The 26,029-nt window shown below is 36.5% G+C and overlaps 2 protein-coding genes and 1 long non-coding RNA gene across 3 annotated transcripts; 1 reads left to right on the plus strand and 2 right to left on the minus strand.

The window, feature by feature from the left end:
• Positions 1–216: 216 nt before the first annotated feature.
• LOC133526815 (uncharacterized) lies at positions 217–1,241 on the minus strand. The gene is made up of 2 exons (XR_009800781.1): positions 485–1,241; positions 217–374 (listed from the first exon to the last, which is right to left on the minus strand). It is a non-coding gene; the product is annotated as an uncharacterized LOC133526815 (long non-coding RNA).
• A 185-nt stretch (positions 1,242–1,426) lies between these two features.
• On the plus strand, positions 1,427–7,889 carry LOC133527671 (uncharacterized). Its single transcript, XM_061864828.1, has 9 exons — positions 1,427–1,786; positions 2,151–2,218; positions 3,101–3,197; positions 4,286–4,387; positions 4,669–4,865; positions 5,481–5,657; positions 6,088–6,114; positions 6,662–6,816; positions 7,700–7,889. The coding sequence occupies exons 1-9, from the start codon at positions 1,756–1,758 to the stop codon at positions 7,839–7,841; spliced, it is 996 nt and encodes a 331-aa protein (XP_061720812.1). The 5' UTR covers positions 1,427–1,755; the 3' UTR covers positions 7,842–7,889.
• A 1,925-nt stretch (positions 7,890–9,814) lies between these two features.
• On the minus strand, positions 9,815–25,703 carry LOC133527755 (syntaxin-6). Its single transcript, XM_061864948.1, has 7 exons — positions 25,527–25,703; positions 23,353–23,522; positions 20,909–21,003; positions 20,589–20,746; positions 19,620–19,775; positions 18,907–19,001; positions 9,815–18,169 (listed from the first exon to the last, which is right to left on the minus strand). Exons 1-7 carry the CDS (start codon positions 25,559–25,561, stop codon positions 18,093–18,095), a joined length of 786 nt encoding a protein of 261 aa, XP_061720932.1. The 5' UTR covers positions 25,562–25,703; the 3' UTR covers positions 9,815–18,092.
• Between the last annotated feature and the right edge of the window lie 326 nt (positions 25,704–26,029).

The raw sequence follows: 26,029 nt of genomic DNA on the forward strand, positions 1-26,029 counted from the left end.
TGTTAAATGTTAAACAAATTTTGTTTTTGTAGGGATAGTCAATTAACACGTGGGAACGTGTGGGGTCATGAAGTTTTTTTTTTTTCAGGAGTCCGTGTTTCCACCTTGGGTTCACAGCTTCAAAGTGGAAACAAACTTCGACGTGTAGTTACATCATATCATTTTGTATAGGGGCAGTGAACATGTTAAGTATAGTAAGGGTTTTAATGCTGGATGTTACAACTGCAATTATTTATTTATTTAACGTATGGCGGCACACTAGTTAAAAATATATATTACAGTAATTATTCAAAATGTACAATTATGCAGATATAAACTGGCATTATTCGTTAGGTTTTTGAAATCTTTAGCGGGTCCGTTGTGTTTGGTGACAACTGCAATGAAAACATAAAGAGACAGGTACAATGCCAGCTGCAATCCCTTCAAAGAGAGGTTTGTTTTCGGAGGAGAGTTTATGACTAATATATACATAAATATAACTTACCGTCTTCGTTCCCTCGTCGAAAATCCTCATAGCTCGTGCCCAGACTGTAGTGAAAAGCACTCTGCCCATCTTTTCCGTATCTAATCGAACAAATATCCATCGCACGGCATTCAGAGACAGATAACTGCATCCCCATGGAGCTCCGTCCGCATGCTAAGCAGCTAGATAAACGGTCCAACATTTCTATTGGATCCCTGAAACCTGGCCGTGTATTCTGATTGCTTAACCGAGCTTAGGTGGGACGATTTAGGAGAATCACTGTAAGTACTGGGTCAAAAACGTCCGGCACAACCAGTACTGGTTAATTTATTAATTTTTCTTAAGACTTTTATCATTTAAGAAGTAGATTTTAATATGCCTTGCGCTTGGATCGCATCGGAGCAATTAGAAGCAACCTACATACCTACATATACATATGACTATTGCGTCAGCCAAAGTGATGAACAGGATGAATTGCTATTTTTTACACTCTTCCCGAATGTTTTAAAAATTATGGAACAGATTACTGTTCCATGATTTTTAATACATTCGTTACTATTAAGGTTCGTATGTAGAGTAGAACAGCCGAGCAGATAAACGAAAGCATTTTTGCCTAAATACAATACGTTTCACTCGCTTTTCTCGCTCGCTCGGTCAAAAACTATGTACGTATTGCAGACCTCCCAACTTCAGTAACTATACATTACACAATTAACATTTTTTTTTTTGTAAAAGAAAAATCTTATACAAGATTTTATCGCTGACTGTACTTTTCTTTCAAGCGGCAACTAAAAGGTACTCATCGAGACTATTCTAGAAACACAATTAGGTAGCTTTGCTTTATCACAAAGTTCATATGGCCACCTCCTGTTTCCATCATCAGCTCAGCGCGATGGTACAGTCAAGTGTAAAAATATGGTTGCATACAGTTCTTGATTCGCCGACTTAAGAGCTTAGGGACATATTTTTGAGTAAGTTGTGTGTACCCATATTGTATGTAAACATTTGACTGTACCATAATACTGTATAGCATTGTCAGCCAACATACATAGGTAAGTATGCGAAGAGATTCGGCTCAATCGAATAATGGAAAGTGGATCTATTTAAACTTGCAAAATTTGATCCGAACATACATACAAACAAACATTGCACGTTTTAAATAAATGCTTGTAAAAACTGTGCTGTGCTGAAGCTTGAATTCAATCAGTAGTGTTTACGATTGCATTCAGACCGTTGCAGAATTATTAATTAAATTGATTTTTAATTCACTTCCACTCCGATATTGGAACAAAATGAAGAGAATTTTCTTGGTATCTTTGTTGGGTAGGTTAATTTCCTTTATTTTAAGTATTTTTCGGTGTCCATTACCAGATCTTCTTGAGGGTACCACAACATCGTTAATTTGACATAGAAAGGAACAAACTAATACGTACTCGTACCCATGTCAAATATTGAGATTCGATGCTCAATCACGCACTGGGATTATATTTGCAAGATTTATTATCTGCAGATACCGGGATAATTCGAATTTAATAATAAATGCCCAGTTTCCAGGCAAAAGATGTCATTTTCAATAAAGGAAAAAAAAATCGTCAATAAAATTAAAATCGACCCATTTACCTTTTTCTTGAATCCGGGACCAGTTCATAACAAAGTTTGAACAATTACTTAAATGTGTTTTTACTAGGATTCAGTTTATCGGGATGTTACGGAAGAGAACCCATAGTACCTCCACCTGGCGTGGTCCAATTTATGGTGAGTTCCACTTATTTTAAATATATGAGAAATAATTTAAAGAAATGGCAAATGAAACATCGGATACAATATTTCGATGTTAAAATAAGTAGGTAACCAACTGTATACTAAAATTATTATTATTTTTTATATTTATTACATTTATTTATTGACAATAACAATATACATAATGGATATATACAGATGATTACTATAACTAGCTTATATCTAAAATAGGCCCTTGAGGCATTGTACCAAGGATGCTGGCGGCATTTCCTCGTTGTATCGCAATACTGATACGTTGTGCGAGGAAGCCGCCAGCTCTTCGGTCACCAGTTACGTCAACCAGACGTTTCGCGATTTCTCCAAAAAACTTGTGCGCGCTGGGACCCCATGGACCTAGAGTTTCAACGCCAAAAGGTACAAAATGGTACTCTCTACCGAGGCTCTTATATTTATTACGTTTCAAAATTTCGGCGCTTTCCGCCGCTGCGCCCGCTTTTACATTAGTCCGTTGGAGGTGGGACGGTGCCAGTGTGTCTACGCAGGTAGCATCCCACACTAACATCCGTCCCAAGCTCCAAGGAACCAAGGACACCCCATCAGGCCTCTTGCCATCATCCCTGATAATGCCAGTTGGCTCAAGAAGAGCAGGCACATTGATGGTGGCAAGAGATCGACGAATTATGTCATTAAGCGACGCATGTCTTGAAAAACGACCTGCACTTTTTTGACAAGATAATCCGTGGTGTCCCAGTCGGTCCACGTCCGTGCCACAAGAGCATATAAAATATACTAAAATTAGATAATATGAACTTCCATCGTGACTATATTTACTCATGTCTCTTTCAACCAGTATCTAAATTTAACCATGTCTATAAAATGCAATATATATTCGTTTAGGTATACTTCAATGCCAGCCCACGGTCCATATGTGTCGGGGTCCTGGTATCGCGCATGGCGGTGCTGACTGCATGCGTTTGCGTTGTTAACGTCGATGGTAAATATAACTTTTCTAATTTAGCAACCAAAACATTGAAAATGGCTTTTCATCGAGCGTTCAGGTGCCGTAGGTTTGTAGATAACAATACGGAAGTATAATTAGCAATCTATTTCCCTTGGGACTTTAGCGATTCGAAAAATCACAGACATAGGACGCACTTTAAAAATTTGTAACAATTTATGCCCAAAAAGCTACAAATATGCTTTGCTTCAAAAAATGCTAATTTTATTTTTGCTGTGTGCGCACTTTTTTCTTTTTCTAGAACTTACAACTAATTAAAATTCTAAAACATGATAGGTATCCTCTGTCCCAAGCACGCACATCTGTCTCGCTCACGCTTAGTGAGAGTGAGAGAATCTACGGGGCCTTAAGTACCCATTTTTTACACGTCTCCCTAATAATAAATCTGAAATGTACTATACCCACATAACATGAAGTTGGACAGTGTATGTCTGTAGTGTCTGGAGTCACCTTTCAATTAATACAATTAATCTCTAATGATTGATCCACTTGCCCATCCGCTCACAAACTGCTGGTTATCATGAGTGTTGTTTATAGGTAGGGAAAGTGATAACCGTAGCGTAAAAGTAATAATCAAAACCAACTGCGGGTAGTAGCGAAAAATCCACGCAACTTGGTAATAGTAGGTAATCTGTCTGAGACCAAAGAACCTACTGCTAAAACGAAATCTCGATTTTCGTTTGTCGTGGTGGTAGGCCCTTTGGAATGAAATATCACGTTCAATATGTAAGGATAATTAAAGAAAGTGCTCGCCATTAATTTCCTACCGTAAGTAAGTCCATCGGACAATCTGGCACATGTGATAAGAAATTAAGTTTATGCATTAAATATTATGATAATGCAATATAAGATATTTGAAACGGGCAATGCGTAGTGTTTAAGACAAGGTGCAGGGTCAGGGCTTAGGGCCATGGCTTTTGCGAAGATCTGATAACTTTTTACAGTAAAAGCTAGTGATTGTTAGCCGCCACATGAATTGTTTTTAAATTGGAATATATTTTTCCATGCTAATTTTTACCAGTCAACTTTTACAACAAAATTGAAGGAAGTCTTTTATTTACAAGGTGCGATCGACACGCGGCCTATTAACGTAATTATCGGGACCCACTACCGGCATGACATGAGAGGGATCAGGGTGCAAGTCACTAAAATTGTAACACCACACCGTAAGTAATATTTAAATAAAAATATTTAGACTCAATACCTAATTAACAAGAATTCGCATATGCAGCTGTTCCAATAGCCCAACTAGAACTTAACATTAATTTTAACCCTTTACACACCCTCATTGCCCCCTTAAATTCCTAAAAATCTGAATTGTTATTATAGGGAGGTATTTTTGCCATATATATAATACAGGGTTAAGTAAAATATGTGTAACGAGAACTACTTCACTATCTAAGCTAAATACTTCACTTATTCCAAAGCATTTTTATCAATATTTCAGTTCCTAGCACTGAAAAGTTGGGTACTAGGGCATATTTCATGCAAAAATCGGTAGCGCTACTACTGCTACGTAGGAAAGTGCCGGATTTGCTGACAGAGGAGCCTCCACGGGCCATTGCTATTGACTACAAGGGAGAAGACAAGTTGCAGTTGCAGGACGAGTGCATGATGCTTGGTTGGCATTTCTTCTATACCGGGGTATGGCTATCATATATATATATTCCGTTTATAGAATGTAATGCAACAAAAATACTGATGAACCTTCCATAGGCATTAACGGTATTCAAACGGGGAAAAATTGAAAAAATATCTGCATTACAACACCTTCGTGATCGCTATACACGCAACTACGAGTATGTAAATACTCGAGAGTGTGTGTGTATATATGTATGTATGTGGTTTGGAAATCGTTGCTGCAATAAATCGATTATTTCATGGGCGTTTTACATGTTCATGCGACCAGCTGACCGCTGAAGATGCTGCCGACGCATTCAAACAACACGTTATGGAGGTACCTCAGGCGGAGTGGCAGAAGTGCTTCAAAAATTGGTTCACACGTATGCAAAAGTGCATAGATCATCAAGGGGAATACTTTGAAAAACAATAAAACCATTTTCAGCCGTGTACGTTTGTTTGTTTTTTTGTTTCCGGATACGAGTATATAAGTAGCAACTCTCGTACTAGTGTTCTGAGCAAAAGATAATTAGTTGTAAGACTGTTTCAGCGCATATAATCAATGAAAATTATTTACCAATAGGTACATAATGTAGGTGTTTTCACACAAATTTATTAAAGCATGTTTACGTGTTTCAGGATAAGATATATCCAGGCCCAAAATATATTCTACAAAGAAACTTGCGTCTGCAGCAATTGAACTTAGTAAACAAGGAAGTGTACTGCGACACTCTGGTGCTAAAATACGAGAAGGCTACCGACGATCTAGGAAATACTAAGGATTTCAGGAAAGACGATGTCTTGTGTTTTAGAGACGTAAGTCTATTGGCTAAAGGCGATATACCGTTCGCGGAAACTTGGATCTTGAATTATTAATATGTATGGGTCCTGGAGGTCTAGCCGAGATGACAATCGTTCGTCGACAAACGCCAATCGACACTTGACTTTACTTAGCATCTGTCATATTTCCCCTGGCCTAGGCTCCCTAATTATTGTCTAAAGTGTTTGATTTTAGCTACGTATCCTTTAGTGACCATAACAAATAGTGAGACTGAAAGTTTCAGATTCTTAATTTAAGATCAGGTTAGCCCTTACAGCTGTAATATGTAATGTCAGTAAGGCTAACAGGTGGTACTATATTACTGCTTGTGGAACGAGTATCTTTAACTATAATTTGCGTTGCAAATCTCATTAAAATAATAAACTATCGACTCTCTACAAATTTTATACATTACAAATATTACAGACGGACTACACTGCCCAGCCCTGTCATGTGAGTATTAGCTACCAAGAATTTATACTAACCCACCTACTAAGGTTTTTTTTCTCGCACTAACTATTTACCCAATCTTTGTTCTGCTTCAATTTGTTAAACACTATTTTCTCTTTTTTTCCGGGGTTTAGTCATTATTTTAGTATCTTGCACCAATATGACACCAGTTACGCTCTTGAGGGTCTACAAAAAAAATGGGCGCGGACTGTTTAGCTGGTGGTGGTCCATGGTACTTAACGGAACTCTGTCAGTTCCTTGCGAAATTGCGTGGCGTGCGGATTCCGGACAGTCTCAATGCCCGTTTCCTTGAATGATAATTAATGGACAATTTTGCGCGCGATTTTGTATGGATAGATTAGTAAAAGTTAAATAATCAAGCGATTAGATAAACAACTGTCAAGCTTTAATTATCGAATGCCACCGCACGTTACGAAGAGCGTCACATTACATGGGAAGACATCAACATGTCAATGACACTTGACGCTGTTTCAGGTGCTTCTGATACTTAATTGTTGTATTGGTGCGCCAAAATATATTATTCGAGCAGGCCATGTTCGGAGCCCCGGTGATCTGCGGCTCGGGGCGCGTGGTGGGGATGCTGACGGCGCCCGACGCGCAATGGACCAACTGCACTGGCTACAGCGTCCTCGCGCACTTGGTTAGCAACGTTAGGAACCAAAAGTTCTTCGATTGTGTTTCTCCGTGAGTGAAATTGACGCTAGTTTTCTAAGCTCTGTTGTCTAGACACTCCGTGACAATTACAAGGTGACAATAGTTAAAGCAGAGACACTTTTCATATTGATTTTCCTACATTGACCCACCTGTTGCTATTCCTATTGCACGTGCATAATTATATAGCTGTCCCGGCCATGATACCAATTGCCAATGTCACTGTGCGAGCTTGACAGCAATATAATCATGCGCGTGTAAAAAAGATAACAACCAGCGGGTCCATGTACGAAAATCTGTATGGAAAGCGTCTCTGCTTTAGTATATCACAAGGTATTAAGTTAGTTGTAGGTTGATGGTACACAGTAATTATCGTAAATTCTGAGAAAACGCAAGGTGTTTCTAAAACTTCGTAAGGCCTAAGAGATGTCCATTGGGAACACGTTTTTACTAATTTAGTACATGGTCAATAAATTGAACACAAAAGCATGAAGGTCTGTTTTTTTAAAGTGTATTTGCTGCGTGGGTAAATATAATTAACAAAAAAAAAATAGTTTTATGAGGTTTGATGGGTTTTTCCAAAATATACAATTGTATGAATTCATTTATATTTTATAGTAGGCAATGCACTTATTTATGACATTAGTTTATTACATGACTCATGGATTATTTTTAATTTACATTTATTTTGTAATTGTGACCTGGGTTGACAGTGAATCATATGCATCAGGTTAGAAATTGATCTAAACTCGTCAAAGGAGCTATGACAAAGCAATTTATTTATGCGAATTTAATTTTGCTTTAAGATTAGCTGGAGAATTTTCTGTCAATTAGGTTTCAACTGCATCTCAATTTCAATTTTTTCTTACTTGTAATGTTTTAGAAAAATAATATTTTAAATAGTATCCTATTTCAGGTTATTCGAGCCAGAAGTGGTCGTGAATTGGGCCCAGATAAAACAGAACAAGCATTATTTGGACGACGAAGCGCAAGTCATCAAGAGCATGTATGACGGCTTCCTCACAGACTATTCGTCCTCCAGCGAAGACGAGTATTAGGAGCGAATAAAATTAGAGCTAGTCGCAGAGTTTACAAGTTCTCGAAAATGGGCGTTTTTAAGTAACTGTATACTCTTTTACACCTTACTCCTTTGTAATAAGGCGAAAAATGTAAACATATCTTTGACGTTGAATGTACTGTCACGTCTGAAAATATCGATACGGACAAAGTGCCAAAAATATGTATACACTACCTTAATATACGGGCAATAACATCGTGTATACATATTTTTGGCACTTTTTCTATATCGATATTTTCAGACGTGACTGTACCATGAACAACATTTCGATACCCATACAACAATATGAGAAGTGTCCGAAATGTTTCCACGTGGAATATCGCAATTTTGGTAACTTTCCGACGGCACGACAGTATTGAAGGAATGTGGGATCGAAACCTGTAATATGCATATTGATGGGAGACTGCTCCCACTTGTGGGACGCCTAGCACTACCCGTCGTTTTCTAACTGTGTCGCCCTTTTCTTTTCTTTTCTGCTCTATGCAGCACAACGATCTTTGACAAACACACAGGTCACATATGTTCATAAACTTCAAGCCTCGAGAAAAATGCAAAAAGAGGGATATAAGTTGTTTTTCTAACTTACATTATGTTATTAGAAAGAGACGGGTAGTCTATTTCGCGCGAGATACTGTCGCGTTGCACTAGTTCTAAAGGGCTTATTACACTATCATGCCGTCGGGTCATATGATCGTGGCCGACGTCGGCACACACGTCGCGCCCGAGCAATATCGTTTTCTTTTTCACTAAATATAAGAACATCGTTCTCAATTTGTGACATGTAAAATAGTACATTACGATACAAGTGCGAAAAATAGGAAATTCGAAACGAGTGGCGATAAATTAAAACACGACCGAAGGGAGTGTTTTAAATCGACACGAGTTGCGAATTACCTATTCGCACATGTATCGTACAACGTTTTACAGTACATATGGCCCTTTAAATGTTCGACACAGTAACATAATATGCTACTTCTCGCACTAGTGCTATAAAGTAGCCCCATATGTACTGTAAAATTCTTTATCTCGAATTGCCAAAAATGTTTGATGTTTTTGCAGTTGAAGTATTTCGTGAAACGGAGAACGAGCCTTTGTTAGCAGGACAAGTGTAATAAGCTCTTTTTTTTTAAATACTACGTCGGTGGCAAACAAGCATTCGATACGGCCCGCCTGATGGTAAGCAGTCTCCGTAGTCTATGTACGCCTGCAACTCCAGAGAAGTTACATGTGCGATGCCGACCCTAACACTCCGCACCCTCGTCGAGCTCTTAAGCCTACAGTTTTGTGTATGGGTTGGAATGAAATAAATGAATACTTTGTTATATTATAAACTTTCTGAGTTTTTCTCAGTTATTCGGTTAATTCTCTACTAGTAGAGTTCGTCTGAACTATTTGCACCAAATTGGCAAGCGACAGTCTAGAATTTCAAACAGTACAAATGTTAAGTTTTCATGAAAATAAGACGTTTATATTATATTGACGTTATAGTTATAGTTGAGGGAGCGTGCTTAAATTGTAGCATAGGGGACCCTTATTCATAGGCGCGAAGTGTAAATGTCAAGTCTAAGCTTCCAATGTAATCCACAAGATGGCAGAACCCACAATGCACAAAAAAAGTACGTGAACTGAAAAGGGCAGCACTTGCTTTGGCGTGAAGTGTCAATGTACAGTCAGCGTCAAATACTTTGTAGCAGTCAAAGTGGCCAAATAGTTCGGTACACCATACTAAATATATGGTGTACCGAACTATATGGCTACTTTGGTTGCTGCAAAGTATTTGACGCTGACTGTACAATTTATGTTTCTGATTCAGGTTCACAATATGGCGCGGCACTGATTCGCTTTGTCGCAGATAAGGTCAATACATTATCTCGCAGAACTAAATATTACTTTAAATGTTTTGATTTTTCTACGACATACACCATTAGCGTTTACAAAAAAAAACAAAACACATCCGTAAACAAAATAGGTTTATTTCAAGACTTTTGGGACCGCAATGACATTAATAACATGCTAGTAATATATTTAGTGTATAATTATAACAGATATTTATGCAATGTCACATTAACACAACTAATTTAGGCCACAAGATTACAATAATATAAAACTTTGTGGCAAATTCACAGCCTACAAGGACAAGTATGCGTAATTTTTGTGGATAAGATCGAATAAGGGATACGTCCGTCTCTCAAGCCGATGTTAGCAACTTTTCCATCAGGAATCTCACTTTATGTAAAGACAGATGGATCCTTGTTTGTAAACCTTAACGATTTTATCCAAACTTACCCCAAGGAGCTTTCGGTTATTAGGATTACAAATTAAAGATACGAGTAGGTAAGATGGTTCATAAAAAAGAAAGATTATGCGCAAAAAAGCTATTCTCGTGGTTCATAAACTATTATATACAATCAGCAGCAAATCCTGACGGTGAATGTGGCCAAATATATGCAACACATCCTTATTTCTATGGTAACAAAGGTGTGTTACGATATTGTTGGCCACATTGGCCGTCACTATTTTGATGCACTGTACTTAAATCATACCAAAGCTAACCGAAAGCACCCTTAACCCAACATTCACTACATGAGCCGTCCTGCTAATGGGAAAATTTATCGCAACAGACCGGTCTATGCCACGTGGACACGTAATCGTCTATACAGAAATTCCAAAAAGCGTCCACATACCGATTTACCTTAATTACTGAGTAATCATGCATTTTTAAAGAACAAACATGGTACAGTCAGCGTCAAATACTTTGTAGCAGTCAAAGTGGCCAAATAGTTCGGTACACCATACTAAATATATGGTGTACCGAACTATTTGGCCACTTTGGTTGCTACAAAGTATTTGACGCTGACTGTACCTACTATCAACAATTTATAGCTTAACGTGGGCAATACTGAAAGTTTCTATAATGAGCCACGTTAGAGATTACAAGGTTTATTGATTGAAAATAAATGTTGATGTACAATTTATTTGGGTGTAATGTGTATTTTGGGAATCCTGGCATTTTGAAAATATACGTCGATCGTTTTAATAATTTTCACCCGAAAAATTTTATGCGTTAGAATTTGATACGACTTTCAATGTGCCCCTCAGGGCCCTCAGTTGACAAAAAAAGCTATAGAGTTAAACCAAGATAACTCTGCTACTATTTTGGCAATACAGACTGCAAGTATTATTTATACGTCATAATTTCATAGAAGTTGCACGTTTGAAACCTTGCACAGTCTGGGCTATCAAAATCGCTGCAGACTTATATTGGTCTAACTCTACCAGGCGACGAGTATTATCTTATGATGAAGCCCACTTCTCGAGTAAATGCTTATTGCAGGTTTTATAAATTTAGTCCCTTTCATATTAATCTTACGGATGGTAATCAACGTCCTTCGTCTTTCAACAGCGTCTCTTCAAACTAAAATCGCACTTGTAGGGAGGAAAAACCGCATATCAGCAGATTCAGACAACCTTAGGGTATCCAAATGAGTCAAGTAAAAAATACTTTTATAGATAGACAAACATCATACAAAACTACTGAGGACCCAAATTTTTCTACAAAAAGTTTTTGAGAAAAACTTTTCATGTTGATCATTACGTAAAGATAATTTGTACGCATTGTCAGAAATAATTAAGAAAAGGGATAACAAAAGAAAATATTATAGTTTTTGACTAGGAACTTTCAGTATTACCTAAGTATAAAGAGAGCGTTCAGTCAGTAGCAAAATTACCTATTAAGCGGCTAAGGTGTTATTCATCATCTTAAGTTACTTTTTATTCTTCGTCTGTGTTTGATAAGGGTCCTGACCGGTTGAAGCCTGTTACAGACCAAGAAATATAGCAAAAAAGATATAGTAAGGCATCTTACGTTATATTTTACGTAACATTTGACAGAGTCCACACACGAAGCTATAAGATATATTTTGGTATCTTACGATATCTTATAGCACGGCATCTTAAGATACCGTGCCACATATTGCTCGATATATTTTGGTATATTTCGTCTCTCTCACAATGCTGTAGGTTCAGACAACTGAGTTTTTAAATGTCGAAGCGCTTTTTTGGATCACAATGCAGCTATAAATTTAATTAGCAATCTTGAGGCCTTTCTCGAGGGATTGTATCGATTCGAATCCTGAATTTTTGACTTTCGGTCTATAGAAAAAAACATGACCATAGTTTAAAAATGAACTTCAAAAAATTCTAACAAATTATCCACAAAAGCTAAACAACATGAAAATTGCTCCTACAAATCGGCAATATGACGTTTGAGGGAACGTATCTATTACTTTATTTTTTTATTTATTTAAACGTACAAAAGAATATAATTATAAAAACATGATATTAGTGCTCCTACTGTGCACGCACTTCCATCTCGCTTACGCTTACGCTCAGTGAGAGTGAGAAAAGAACACGAACTTACTGGGCCTTTTGTTGCTCACTATGCAATCCAAACTGTGCATAAGGGCCATTTTATTTAAAGATGTACACTACACTTTTTCCAGATTTAGGATTTTTGTTATTTGAACTTACAATCACGAGCTCATTCGAGCCTAATCGGAGAAAAAAAGGTCCCATTTCCAATACATTTTTCGTTTCCTACATTCCATTGCCGTCATACAAAGTTTATGCAAAATGGTAACGGATTGGGAATAGAGATTTGTCCTCAAGATGTGTATCAACGGCTTACTATTCTTGTAGTGAACACTGGGCTTTATACAAAACGTCTCAAACGACAAGGTGGAGGACGTTATTGTCTGTCTCATTCTTAAATCTCAAACGTCGAAACGACAATACATCAAGGAAACAATACTATTTAGACACTGAAGCGAATACATATATCCTATAATTAATTCACATTTGCGCCCTTTAAGAAATTATATACACAATATACAGGTTGAGTCAGGAGACGTGTTAAGTATCGAAAGTTGGTATATTATTAAATGTATTAATACCCAGTATTAATATTAAGTGGCTGCCAATATTACTAGCTCAGATGTCTCGTTATGGTTAAGAAGTAAGGCCAGCGGAGACCTTTCTCAGATTTGAGAATTTTAAGTAATTTTGAGAAATGCGATAAGCACAACTGCAGCCTAGGCGAAAATACCTCTATATAATCTAGGTTTCGTACTCGACTGTTTCCTCCTCCAAAACTAAACCAATCGAAACGAAATGTTGAAATCTAAATGTGTAGGGTTTTTTTCCTTTTTGGGCTAATTGGTATCAATTCATATCATATATATTGGTATCAATCATTATGTTCTTTGCGGCCTTGTTAATTAGGTCGTTTTTGCGAAGTTTGAAGTGTTTGTGATGTTTAAAAAGAATATCAAAAAAGCAAACAGTCCGACACAGATATTGATAATATTAATGTGTAAAAAAAAACATTGCTATAGGGTCAAAAATCACGGAGGAAACAGTCGAGTACCTTTGTATGGAGAAATGACCACTGGTCTCCGGGTGATCATGATTTATTAATTAATAGACAAAAACAAAATCAATATAACATTGAAATACCGATCCTATAATAATGACTAGACTGCATCGGCACTTACCATAAAGTGAGATTGTGGTCAGGTGCTTACCATTCTCCAATAAAAAAGAAAATACATGGAAAGTAGTGGATTTCTAATCACGTCTCCTGAATCATCCTGAAAGAATGCTAACCTAACGTTTAGACACCTAATCCACCATGTGAATGCATAAAGTGAGAAATAAATAACCACTTAACAACTAATTTTTGAATCATGAAACACCAACATCCTAGGACGATAAACTCAATAAAGGTTGCAATTGAAATGTAACCGTAAGCTAATAGGAATAGGGTGTAAATTAATAGGTACGTACAGCCACTAGCAGAACCATCTCACCAACATTACATAGAAGTAGTGGTATATAGTATAGTCCGACTAAGCTTACTTTGAGGATAAAGTGAGGGAGTTTCATGTCATGACATTGCCACACTTAGTCATTGCAAATGCCATGTAGAGTTATAAATGAAGCGGTCTATAGAGCGGAAAATACGAAAAATGTGGGATTCTTTAGTGGTGTAGGTTGGTGGAAAGAATCCATTCCGCGGCTAGAGTCCTTTTGAGTTGCGCTTGAAAAATACTCAATAAAGGTCTCGACGCTGGCCTCAAAAACCTCGGTTTAAAAAAGGTGAGTCTCGGAAAAACAAGTCGGTTTATTCTAATTTTGACTTATTGACTGTCGTAATGTAACTCGTAATGTTACCACATTCACGGCATGTGGTCAGATATCTCTGCAGCGGACTGTACAGCGAATGTGTAGGTAATGTATAGGCAAAACAAGCAGCAAATATAACTATTTGTATTTACAAGCTAGGTATCGAAGTATGTGAACAAAACCTTGCTTGAAGATGCTTCACGATTTCAACATATCTTTCACTTTTATATAGAACTTCGCCAGCGTTAATGGTTCCTACTTTCTTAACATGATACGAGTACATAACTATGGCGAGTTACTGGTATTATACATTTTTTTGTTTATATAATGGAGTTTTCACGTTTATCACTATTAGGTAATCTGACTTTGGCGGTTATAGGTACTTATATATCTTAACGTAAGTTCTGTAATAAAATAATCTAGCAACACCATCTACTGAAAACCTCTAAATAATTTGCTTAAAATCAAGCGAATGGTAAATCCATCTTGTATTTTTTGTTTCGAAAATGCATATATTTACCTAAAATAAAGTGACGACCTAAGACCATGCCTGCTGGTCATTGAAGTGAATCATACCTCCTAAAGCTCAGCCATACAAGTCAGTGAAATTTGAATCTACAGTGTAGGGAACAGAGTTTACTATGTTTTGTTAGAAAATTTAACAGACCAAAACAACCGCAACTCTGTTCCAATTGAAGATGATTTCTATTTCGATCGAAATTAATAATTCATATAGGTAGGACCGTGCCCCTTAGGAGGATAAAGCTAATAAATGTTGAAATAAATCACATGGAGTATGGTGTCTGAGGTTTTCAGTAGTTTGATGTTCCGCGTTGTATTGCGCCTCTATCGGCTTAATATAAAATACTTCATGCAATACGTTATATACTATACTTTGTATCTTTAGGTATTTAAATAAAAGTAAACAAACAATTTATACATTTTCGGGTAGTTATAACATGGATTGGTTAACCAACATAATTCAAAACAGCCTGGATTTGTCACTAAACGGCCTGACTTTACCCTACATTGTTTGATCATGTAATGGTTTCATCTACCCTCAACTGGCTTAAGGAGTAGTTTGAGGGTAGATTTTGTTTACTTTTATTTAAATACCTAGATATAGAGTATACACAGAACGTAAGTTGTGACAAAACAAGGCATGCTAAAATAGTTATTTACGATACAAGTGCAGAAAATAGGAAATTCGCGAGTGGTGATAAATTAAAACACTACCGAAGGGAGTATTTTAAATCGACACGAGTTGCGAATTACCTATTCGCACGTGTATCGTACAACATTTTACAATACATATACTAAGTAAATAACTGTTGTGTACAATTGTCTACATAATTATGATCCCCTTAATATTCATATTGTGTATTTACATAAGAGTTTCGGTTTATTGCAATGCCCCGATCTATAAGTATAATTCAGATTAAATTCATTGCAGTGATCATACGAAAACAATTACCACGATCAATTTGGGAACACATTAAAGGTATGTTGCCATATGTCAAGTAAGATAAATTTTGAAAATAAATCATTTAATAATTAACTAAACCTCATAACAATTTAATTACAAACTCTTATTTTTAGATTAGTAGAGATATCATCCACAGCGCAGGCTTCGTCAAAAGCATAGATACAAAACAGAATCCGCAACAAACTTCGTCCAAAATAAATAAATAAATAAGATAGATAGAGTAAGATAAATAGATAATGAAGATTTTGTCATAATAAGGTAGAAATATGAAGAAAAAAAAAACGTTTATCTATTGTGGTAAATGTGGTCACTGCCAGTATTTCTCGCTACACTTACATAAATTACGTCTATTGCCAGTAGTAAGTGAGAAGATTACTATAGAAACAAGATAGGTATAATACAGTCATATTAAAATTAGTTTTGAGTACTTTCATCGTAAAACTATGTATGATTGGACTATTTGAACTCTTAATAGTAACTTTCCTTTTCTCGATCCATACAAAACTACGAATAATTCATTTTCGTTTCTGTACCTTTTCACTTTACCTTATTGTATAAGAGACCTATAGATTTCGCTCAATAAGTTATAGCGATATGGTACTAACACATTTTTCATGTGTACCTATGTTCTCATAAGAGAGATCTATCTAAGTCATCTTTTCGTACACTCTCTATTTGACAGCTATTTAATTCACAGAATGTTAATGATATTTAGAACGCAATTAATACATGTGCGTTAATTATAACTATATAGGTCATAATATTAGGGAATGTTACAAAAATACTATTACTGATTTACGTTTATACATAAATTTACAAGACTCCGTCACCGTTTATATACGTGGAACTGTAGTTTCAACAGCATTCATTGAACACATGTAAACGAATAACGGTTAATATGTATTAAGGGGGTACAAGACGGCCAACCGTGGGAGTTTTGCTCGTAGTCATACACTGGCAAGTAGTGTTGTGAATTTAAGCTTCGAGGCGTAAACTACAAGACTCGAGTCGCGACTGCTGAGTCTAGAAGCCTCGAACCTTAAAGCCTCGACCGTATAAGCCTCAAATTAATAAGTTCGCGTTGCTGCTTACGATCACAGAAACCTCAAGTCTTTAGGCCTCAAGCTTTAAAGCCTCCTAAGTTTTGAAGGTTTAGTCTATAAGGTTTGGAGCATTTAAGTCTTAAAAGCTTCTAACAAATTAGATCAATCTATGGCATATTTGATAGTTATACAAGGTGCCCGGGAGGAACCCGAGCGATTCTAACAGCGTAATCCAGAGGTCATTAGAATTTAAAAATATTATATATTTTTTTGTGAAATAGGGGAAAACGGAAAAAAAAAATTTGGACCTATCGCATTTTTTGTTTGTAAAATATCAATTAGAGTGGATAAACAATACCTTTAAACGTAAAGTTAGATTTATTTTGACGGCAGATGAATTTTATGAGTGACTTTTTGTGATCTGTTAATTACTACACTCAGACATGACTACAAAGTGGCAACGTAGTTATGTTCATAATATTCTATAAAAAAAAACAATAATACTTTCTGCCTAGAACGCTTATTGTTTGAGCTCTTAATGCTCGACTCAGGCCTTCGAGGTTCTTGAGCTTTCAATAGGCCCGAGTTTTTAAAGCTTGAGCTCTCTATGAGGCCCGAGTCTTAAATACTTACTCTTAAGAGCTCGTAAAAAGCTTGAGTCGTTAAGGTTCTAAACCGTTTTTGAGCTCAAACCTTCAACGCTTAAGTCTTCAAAGCTTGAACCTTCAAGGTTTGTGAGTCTTTAAGATTTCAAAGTCTTCAAGACTAGTCTTTTAAAAACACTACTGGCAAGGCAACTTTCTCAGTAGAAAAAGGCGCCAATTTCAATAGCGGATTCTAATTGAGCTAAACACGGTACAAGTTCGTGCAAATCAATAATGAAATAGGTAAACTGTCCAATGTAGGGGCCCGATAATAGTATTGTTTACCCTACTATTTTTATTATTTTATTTAGGTAATATTAAATATTTAAAATCGATTTCTCATTGACTCAATTTCATTTTACGACACAATTTTTTTTTAATTTAATCGTGTATACTAGAAACGTTAACTATCAATATAAACGGTGCATTGTAAATTTAAATACAACAATGTCACTACTCTCCACTAAAAACATATTCAGGCTACGGTATTCACAAGATACATGCAACAGAAGCATTGAGTTCCGATGTGGGATTACTTTATGAAATGCTAAGTACAGAAGGCGCACTGCGGAATGACGCCATACTTGTGGTTGGACTTTTCTGAAGACTTCAGAGAATTTTCTGTTTTTCGACGTAAACTTTTTATGGTGTTGACATAGAATCGTAAAATTTGGGTGGGATAGTCCTCAGTAGATTTCCAAGATCCTTACTTTTCATAGTTTTTTGTTAGGGCAGTAAAAAGATATCGCCGAATAACAAAAAAATCTCATCTCCAACCACAAGTTTGACGTCGTTCCACTGTGGCGCATTTGAAGATAAATTGGCTAAGTCAGAGTGTCTCAGAGTGCTGGACGACAACCCGCGTCGCAGTGTGCTCAGATTATAACAAACAATATTAGGATTATGACTAATAGACCGAGGAGTATGCCGATTGCCAGCCATTGACGTCGATCTGAAACATACAGATATATTACGTATTATTATTTGACGACCGGTTTGGCCTAGTGGGTAGTGACCCTGCCTATGAAGCTGATGGTCCCGGGTTCAAATCCTGGTAAGGGCATTTATTTGTGTGATGAGCATGGATATTTGTTCCTGAGTCATTGGTGTTTTCTATGTATTTAAGTATTTATAAATATTTATATATTATATATATCGTTGCCTAAGTACCCTCAACACAAGCCTTATTGAGCTTACTGTGGGACTTAGTCAATTTGTGTAATAATGTCCCATAATATTTTTTTTTATTTTTTTATTAATGGTCCGTCTGCTTTCGCCTTGAACATATTATTAAATATACAGAGTTGACAGATATACAAGATAAGGTAAACATATGACTTCTTGATACTGGGATTGGGTTTAAGGCATTCACCGTTCAGACCTCGAGTAGGAAAAGCCAAAGCACACCATACGCGTGTGGGTAGACTAGCACGTGTGCGTGCGGTAAAATGTTGGAGCCACGCAAGCACACGTCATGACGTCACGCTAGCGGTCTGCCGTCTTTCATAAAGATCAGTATATTACAACGCGCACAGGCCTAGTATGTGTGCGTGTCACGTGTAAAGTGCAAACATAAGGAAATCGGTGACTCTACCCTGCCTATGTTTTAACAATGCTCTTGAGGAAAAAGTAATCCAAATTAGGACCGCTGGGCGGTATAATTTGCGGTCGACGAGTAATAAAACTTACCGTTATTCATGTGGAGCACCTTTGCGACTTTCTTAATGGTGGAGTCTAACTTGGAGTCGGCGTTTTCGAGCTCCGTGTTGAGGTCGTCTAGCATACTGAAAAATTATAATATCATGTAACAATATGATAGGTAAGTGGAAAAAAAAGTAGGTACGTAAAAAAATGTTTTACACTAACATATAAACTTCCAAGTGAATATGTTTCCAAACACGTTATGGTTCGAAATATGTAAATTTCAAGATCCAAAGAACGACGGCAGAAAAAACTTCTCTACGTGTAGCATTTTTAGTCAAACGATTCCAGTTAAATTTTGTAAGCTGCACGTACCTGTATGCCTAGCACAGGACGGGGGCTACAGTATATCGCCCGCGAGATGGACTACTCGTCCCTCTCTAATGAATTCAGTGAAAAAAAGACGGGTAGACTACCTCGCGGGCGAGACCCTCGTTCGTCCTATGCTAGGCTTAATGAGGTTCAGATTAGTCTACGTATATGAATCAAGAGTTCATCTATTACAATCGCGTGATATTAAAGTGATAAACTCATCCATACAAGTAACTCGCCTGCAGGTTCGATAATTGTATGAAATTTTGTTGACAATTCCGTATTTGGATTATTTATAAAATGGCGCAACCATATACTTATTCAGTTTTCGACAGATTCACGAAGACTTAACTCACAGAGCCACTAGTTTCATAAAGCCCCGTACTCACCCGGCCTGCTCGTCCAGTTCTATGCCGATCTGCTTGGACACGGTCTTGAGACTGCCGACGGAGTTGCTGATCACTTGCAGCTGGTCATCCTGGTTCACTAGCATCTTCTCCTGCATCGACATTATGTCATTGTCGTACGCGTCGAACCTGTTCGGACTGTGAACAAAAATTAATAGTAAATGAATGACTTTTTAACATCTTGTCTAAAAATGCAAAAAAAAATTGTTTCTTTCATATTTCTTTAAGACAATAAACATACGATATAGGTAATACTCAGATATATTGTAGCTAGGACTAAACAAAGCTGTTATCCAGCTGAGAGTAAAAAAAAACGGTAACTAACGAACCTATAAACTGAATTAGTTGTAATATACGAAAGAAAAAGAGACCAGTTTTCCTTTTGTACAAGATGTCTACTTCAGGTTTAAGAATCTTTATTCTCTTAAGAAGATATACAAATTGACATTACAAAAAAATACTAAAATACTTCAATTTATAATTCATATAGTAGTACAGTATTTCGCCCGCGAGATAGACCGTCCTACTCTAATGAATACAATGAGAAAAAGACGGGTAGTCTATCACGCGGGCGAGACCATGTCGTCCTATGCTAACAAGGGTCAGATTAGTCTACGTCTACGTTGATAAAGACAATGTCCGTCTTTTACAATGGCGTTGATTGAATTACTAATTATAACGAACCTATCTCAGAAGGACGTGCCGTGCACCATGTAATAATTATAAGCATAAAGGTATGCCCAAATTCAAGCGCATTAAGCATGTCCTATCGTGTGAAGCACGTTATGCACGAAGGATATTGGGCTGTAGCGGCTTGCGTCAGTTGACGTCTTTGGCGGTGAAAGGATTAAAACAGTTGTTGCTCGTTAACCTGCATTGCGGTTCCTCTTCAGGCTAATGTTACCTTTCATTGCTTATTGAATGTTACAAAGGGAGGGTGAGCTAACTAACCTGTCGGTCTGGCTGGCCAGCTTCGAGTACTTGGAGTACTTGGGCGTGGAGGTCCACGTGTTGCCGAAGTGCATGGGGCTCTCCTCGCCGAGCAGCGGCTCGCGGGCCGTGCCGTCCGCGTCGCGGTTCCTGTTGAGGCTCATCTTGCCTTTCATTACCTGTTGAGGAAGGGAGGGTAAGTCAGGTCAGTAACGTGGCAGTCAATGTGTGCTGCTAGAACAAGCTTAATGGATAGACGGATACATAATATAACGATGACCGTCGAGATTAGCGCTTGGTCAGCGATCTATAAAAAATGTAACAATAAAAGTTTATCTTACCTTCACCTCCTGCTTGGTAGCTTCAATGAATGTCCGCCTGTCGCTGATCTCCTTGTTGTCGATCTTAAACTTCGACGAGTTCTTTTCGACGATACGTGGAGAAAGAGTTAAGGATATTGTTGTCTATGACTATTCATAGCAATGATTTATTAATTTTAAAGTGACTAATATAGTTCCAGTTTGATTATTATCAAACATCTAGCATTAAACATATTTCCGCTATAGATTTTATAGTAAGATCAAAGGCGTATTCAACATTTGGTATTTGGAATACGTTTTAGTGTAATTCTCATAATAAAAAAATTAAGGAGAGGTTGGGGATGGATACGACGATATTAGGTTGATTAGATACCTACTTTTGCCAACGCCGATTTTCATTGAATTACAATACGGGTTAACATTAGTAAACTACTAGTAATGTTAGCAAACGTACATAGCGGCGTTTAATGATTACTAAAGTTTTTGAATAAGTACTATACTGGTACAAAACTTTAAATTCTAAAACACAATAGCATCATCACTAATCATTCTGACAATAAGGTAAGCAATTGGAAAATAACATTTAAAAAAACTTACTGATTGTTAACGTTATAGTCAGCCTGTGTCGTTGTAAATGTAATGATAATTGAATTGGCTATCATCATCGCTCGTCCCATTCATTATTCGTTTATTTCTTATTTCGTATCATTCTGTATTCGTCACTCGTTCTTATTCGTGGAAGTTATGGAAGACCACGACGAGAACGAATAAGACTAATTAAGAGAGAGACCAGTAAAAGACTTTGGCCAAAGAAGGTAATGAACGAACAAGACGAATAGAGAACGAGTGACAAATACAGAATGCTACGACATAAGAAATAATAAATAAACGAATGCGACGAGCGATGCTGATACTATTAAATTAAATAATATTAAATTAACACGGTTTTAAACTTTCACGATTTTTACACATTATCAACTAACACAAACGGGACTTAATCGCATATTAACTCCCGCGATTAAGTCCCGTTTGTGATAGTTAATAATATTAAATTAATTACATTATTGACGACCAGTTTGGCCTAGTGGGTAGTGACCCTGCCTACGAAGCCGATGGTCCCGTGTTCAAATCCTGGTAAGGGCATTTATTCGTGTGATGAGCATGGATATTTGTTCCTGAGTCATGGGTGTTTTCTATGTATTTAAGTATTTATAAATATTTATATATTATATATAGCGTTGTCTAAGTACCCTCAACACAAGCCTTATTGAGCTTACTGTGGGACTTAGTCAATTTGTGTAATAATGTCCTATATTATATATTATTTATTATTATACATTCAAATCCATAATTCTAATACATAATAGGAACATGTTTCAAATTCTCTCGCTCGTTACGTAAAATAATACACTTACCTATGGGTACAATTTTGTAAATGGATAATATTTTAATTAGACATTCGCTATTTGCATTTCAGTATGTGACAAAAAATAACTATATATGCAAAGAACAAGCAAAGTCAACCGACTGATATTTTTAAAATTCGGAGGAAAACTACTTTGAGACTTCGCAAAAAAAGCAGAAAAACTTCGTATGCAATAGAAAAATGCTTACCTTACCTACCAAAATAGATCATGTCGAAACTATAAACGATAAATACTATATTATCAGAAAAATACTATACAATACAAAAAACATTTCAACAAAAAACCCAAAAAATGTTGTGAGATTTGATGATTTGTGGACTTTTCTAAGAGATTGGTGGATTGGTTACTTAACCAATGGTTAGTACTGATATCCAACCTCAAAATATGCAGCATCTATTACCCAGCGAACTAATACTTAAAACACTATTATACTGATGGTGCTCCTACGCTGGCAGCAATATAACATTGTGTAACAGGGACAACATAATATAACATTATCAATAATTTCATGTCCCTTTCACACGATGTTACATAGCTAACGTACTGTAACCAGTGTTGGCCGAAACGTTAATGCAATTGACCATTAACCAATAAAAATTGAACCGTAAACTGTAACCGTCCTTTACGGTTTCCGGTTCAATTTGTAATGGTTAATGGTGAAACGTTCGGCCAACGCTGACTGTAGCCACCATTTTAAACACTTTTATCGCTTAATCCTTTCGATTCAAGCGTCATTGCCTGCTTAAGGCCTAAAAATTGTACATAAGACATAAATACAAAAAAGATGATGTTGGTGGTGATTTTTGCCATATCTGAGAGTCAAATAAAGGGTTAAGGATTTTGCTGCATATATGGTGCAACAAAATACAAATTGTTTCAGCGTGCGTTAAGCAACAAAAAAAAGAAATCAGTGTTTTGAATGGCTTGAGCAAATAAACAGCGACACATTTTAATAGGCGGCTTGTTCTGTGTGGAGCCGTTTTGAGTAATTATTACTTAAGAATAAAATGTATTGGATATTCCAATCAAAAAGGATATTAATTGTATCTTCAAGATCCTCCAAGTCCCACTCGATGCTGCGCAGCGCGTTCCTCAGCTCCGTGGAGGTCCATTCAACCTCGGGACTGTTTGGGGCCACGGGGGCCTTCGAGATCTCCTGCCAGCGCAGGTATAGGCCTCGTGTCTTGTTTAGTGCCTTGAACACCTCACTGTTTGTGGAACACACAAACAATAACGCTTTAATTTCGTAAAACGTTTTTGTTATTATAAAATGATATTTAAAAGTGATGCAACTAATATGAATAATTGAATACGAATATTCGTATTCGTCGAATATTAAAATGATATTCCTATTTTGTTCAGTGTTTTTTTTTTTTAATTACTAAAATATGTTTCTTAAACTTGGTTAAAGATTTACTAAAGCATTGCGAGTTTTCCACTACAAATTTCGGAGACCAATATATACCAAAATATATATTTCGATTTTGCTCAACTTTTTAATGCTATTTTTTAAAAAAAGGGTCAGAATTTATATACTTACTAAAAGTATGTTTTGCTAGGGCAGAAATAGCCAAATTATTGCCAAAATTGAAATATATGTAGAAATAAACTTTACTTTAAGATCTAATCATGTATAGTAATATATAGTGTATGGACAGGTGGTGGCATTATTGGACAGAGACTACAATGGAGTCGCCTAGGTATATTTTATGATTGAATGAATAACAATTACTGTGGCACTTCTTATTCAAGTAGTGCCAAAGGTTTTGTAAAATTAATTTTCATATTGTTTCTCTATTTGATTAGGTAAAGTTGGACCAACATATATAATAAACAGAATATAATAAACAGTTGTCAGAGATTTATTTCAAACCTTGCTCATTTATTTAATAATATATATGTATGAACACTACACTATGTTCTGTACATAGTGTAGTGTTCATACTGTTTAATAGTTGTATGTAGTCTATTAGTTAGTGGTAATTTGTATTTCTTTGCAGATTTATCGGATACTCCACCGAACACTGTCTATGACCGTAATATGATAAGATTCATATACTAGCCGTGTCTTATCCAACCTTGACATTGGCAGAATCATCAACACCTTGATGGAGCCATAACACAAAAAATTGATTGATTGATTGATGGTTCTATATGGGTGTGAAGTATATTCGAGTATCAATTAAGTGTGAGATTTGTAACAATATAGAATACTTAGTATTAGATTGTCTGTTACCTTCTGTGATTATTTCTCACTTGATCTCATCAGAAGTACTAGATTATATAAGTAATGTCATATAATATAACATTTAGATTTATTCATTCAATCATAAAGTTTGAATCTTGTTTGTATCTATTCTATTATTAGATAATAAGGGCTCCAATTTCGTCTTTGTCCAAATTGTTACCACATGTCCATACGCTAGTTTATAAGTGCAGTAAGGAATCCTTACGTAATGATTGTCTTTGTTTATTTATTTTAAATCAACTACGGACTCTTAAGAAACTGTCATGTCACCAGGGACGAAATTTCAAAGGCAACATAATGAAAACTACTATTGCGTATTTCATACAAAAAAATGATAATTTTATTCTTCAACACTTTTTTTGCTTTGCTGTGTTTGATCCAAATCCTGGAACATAAATTTAAGACGTTTCCTAGTATCTGATTCAGCTGAAACTTTCAGCACTTCTGTAAATCAGATGACAATACATTTTTTTGTCACGTAAATAATACTGATAGCTAAATACAAGGGAAACAAACACTTGTCTAATCTTTGCTAGAAATGAAGAGATTAACAAATATTATAATTACAGGCAAACCATACTACTAAAAGTCGGTTAGTTAGGAAGATATAAGCTATGTTTTATTTGAAGTGTGCATAAATGTTGGATTAATATTGATAAACATAACATATATGTATACACAATACCAGTTTTTGTATCATCAAAAATGAATAGACACAACACAAAAGTGAAGATAATCACCCTGGCAATATATCTAACAAAGATACAAACAATAGAATCCTGTATGTTATTTTTAGATTTCTACCACAAAGGTCATAAGGGAAGTAATTAAAAAATTGACTGTTTCTATTGCCCAGTACATGTGAGACCATACATTCACACTGCACAAGCTACAGAGGATACTGTGTCAAGTAGATACGCGCAAAAAAAAACTCCATTAACGTCCTCAGCCGCATCACACTTACTCTTTGACCACGTAGAACGGATCTTCCATAGTCATGTCAACCGAACAAAACACAACACCACCAGGAGCATGGGACGAGCGGATAACTCAAGCAAAGCGTAATACACACATTAGCAAGCAGCAACGCCGTTATATTTAGACAATTCCTCGCCTATCCCACAAAATATCGACAACGTGATACGTACTTATTTAAACTCGCTCGATGAATGCTATCATATTTGTTGTCTCTTGCTGGCTCAGGTGTCTAACTAAAAGCGCGAGCTGCTCAACGATCAGGGGGTAAGCGCGCAAACGCAAAGGGCGGCTCGGAGGAGAGTCTACGTGATGCGACAACACTTAGGGTACCCCCAATTTTCTAAATTTTCCTCTCACTAACTCCCACAACCCAACACCCTCCTCACACCAACAGTCCACCTCTCTGTCAAAAACATGACATGTCAATGTCAACTCAGTCAACTGGTCAATTCAGACTATTATGCTATTCGGCTTACTTATGATGTTATA

The sequence above is a fragment of the Cydia pomonella genome, chromosome 1 (assembly GCF_033807575.1).
Source record: "Cydia pomonella isolate Wapato2018A chromosome 1, ilCydPomo1, whole genome shotgun sequence".
NCBI classification, from domain to species: Eukaryota; Metazoa; Arthropoda; class Insecta; order Lepidoptera; family Tortricidae; genus Cydia; species Cydia pomonella.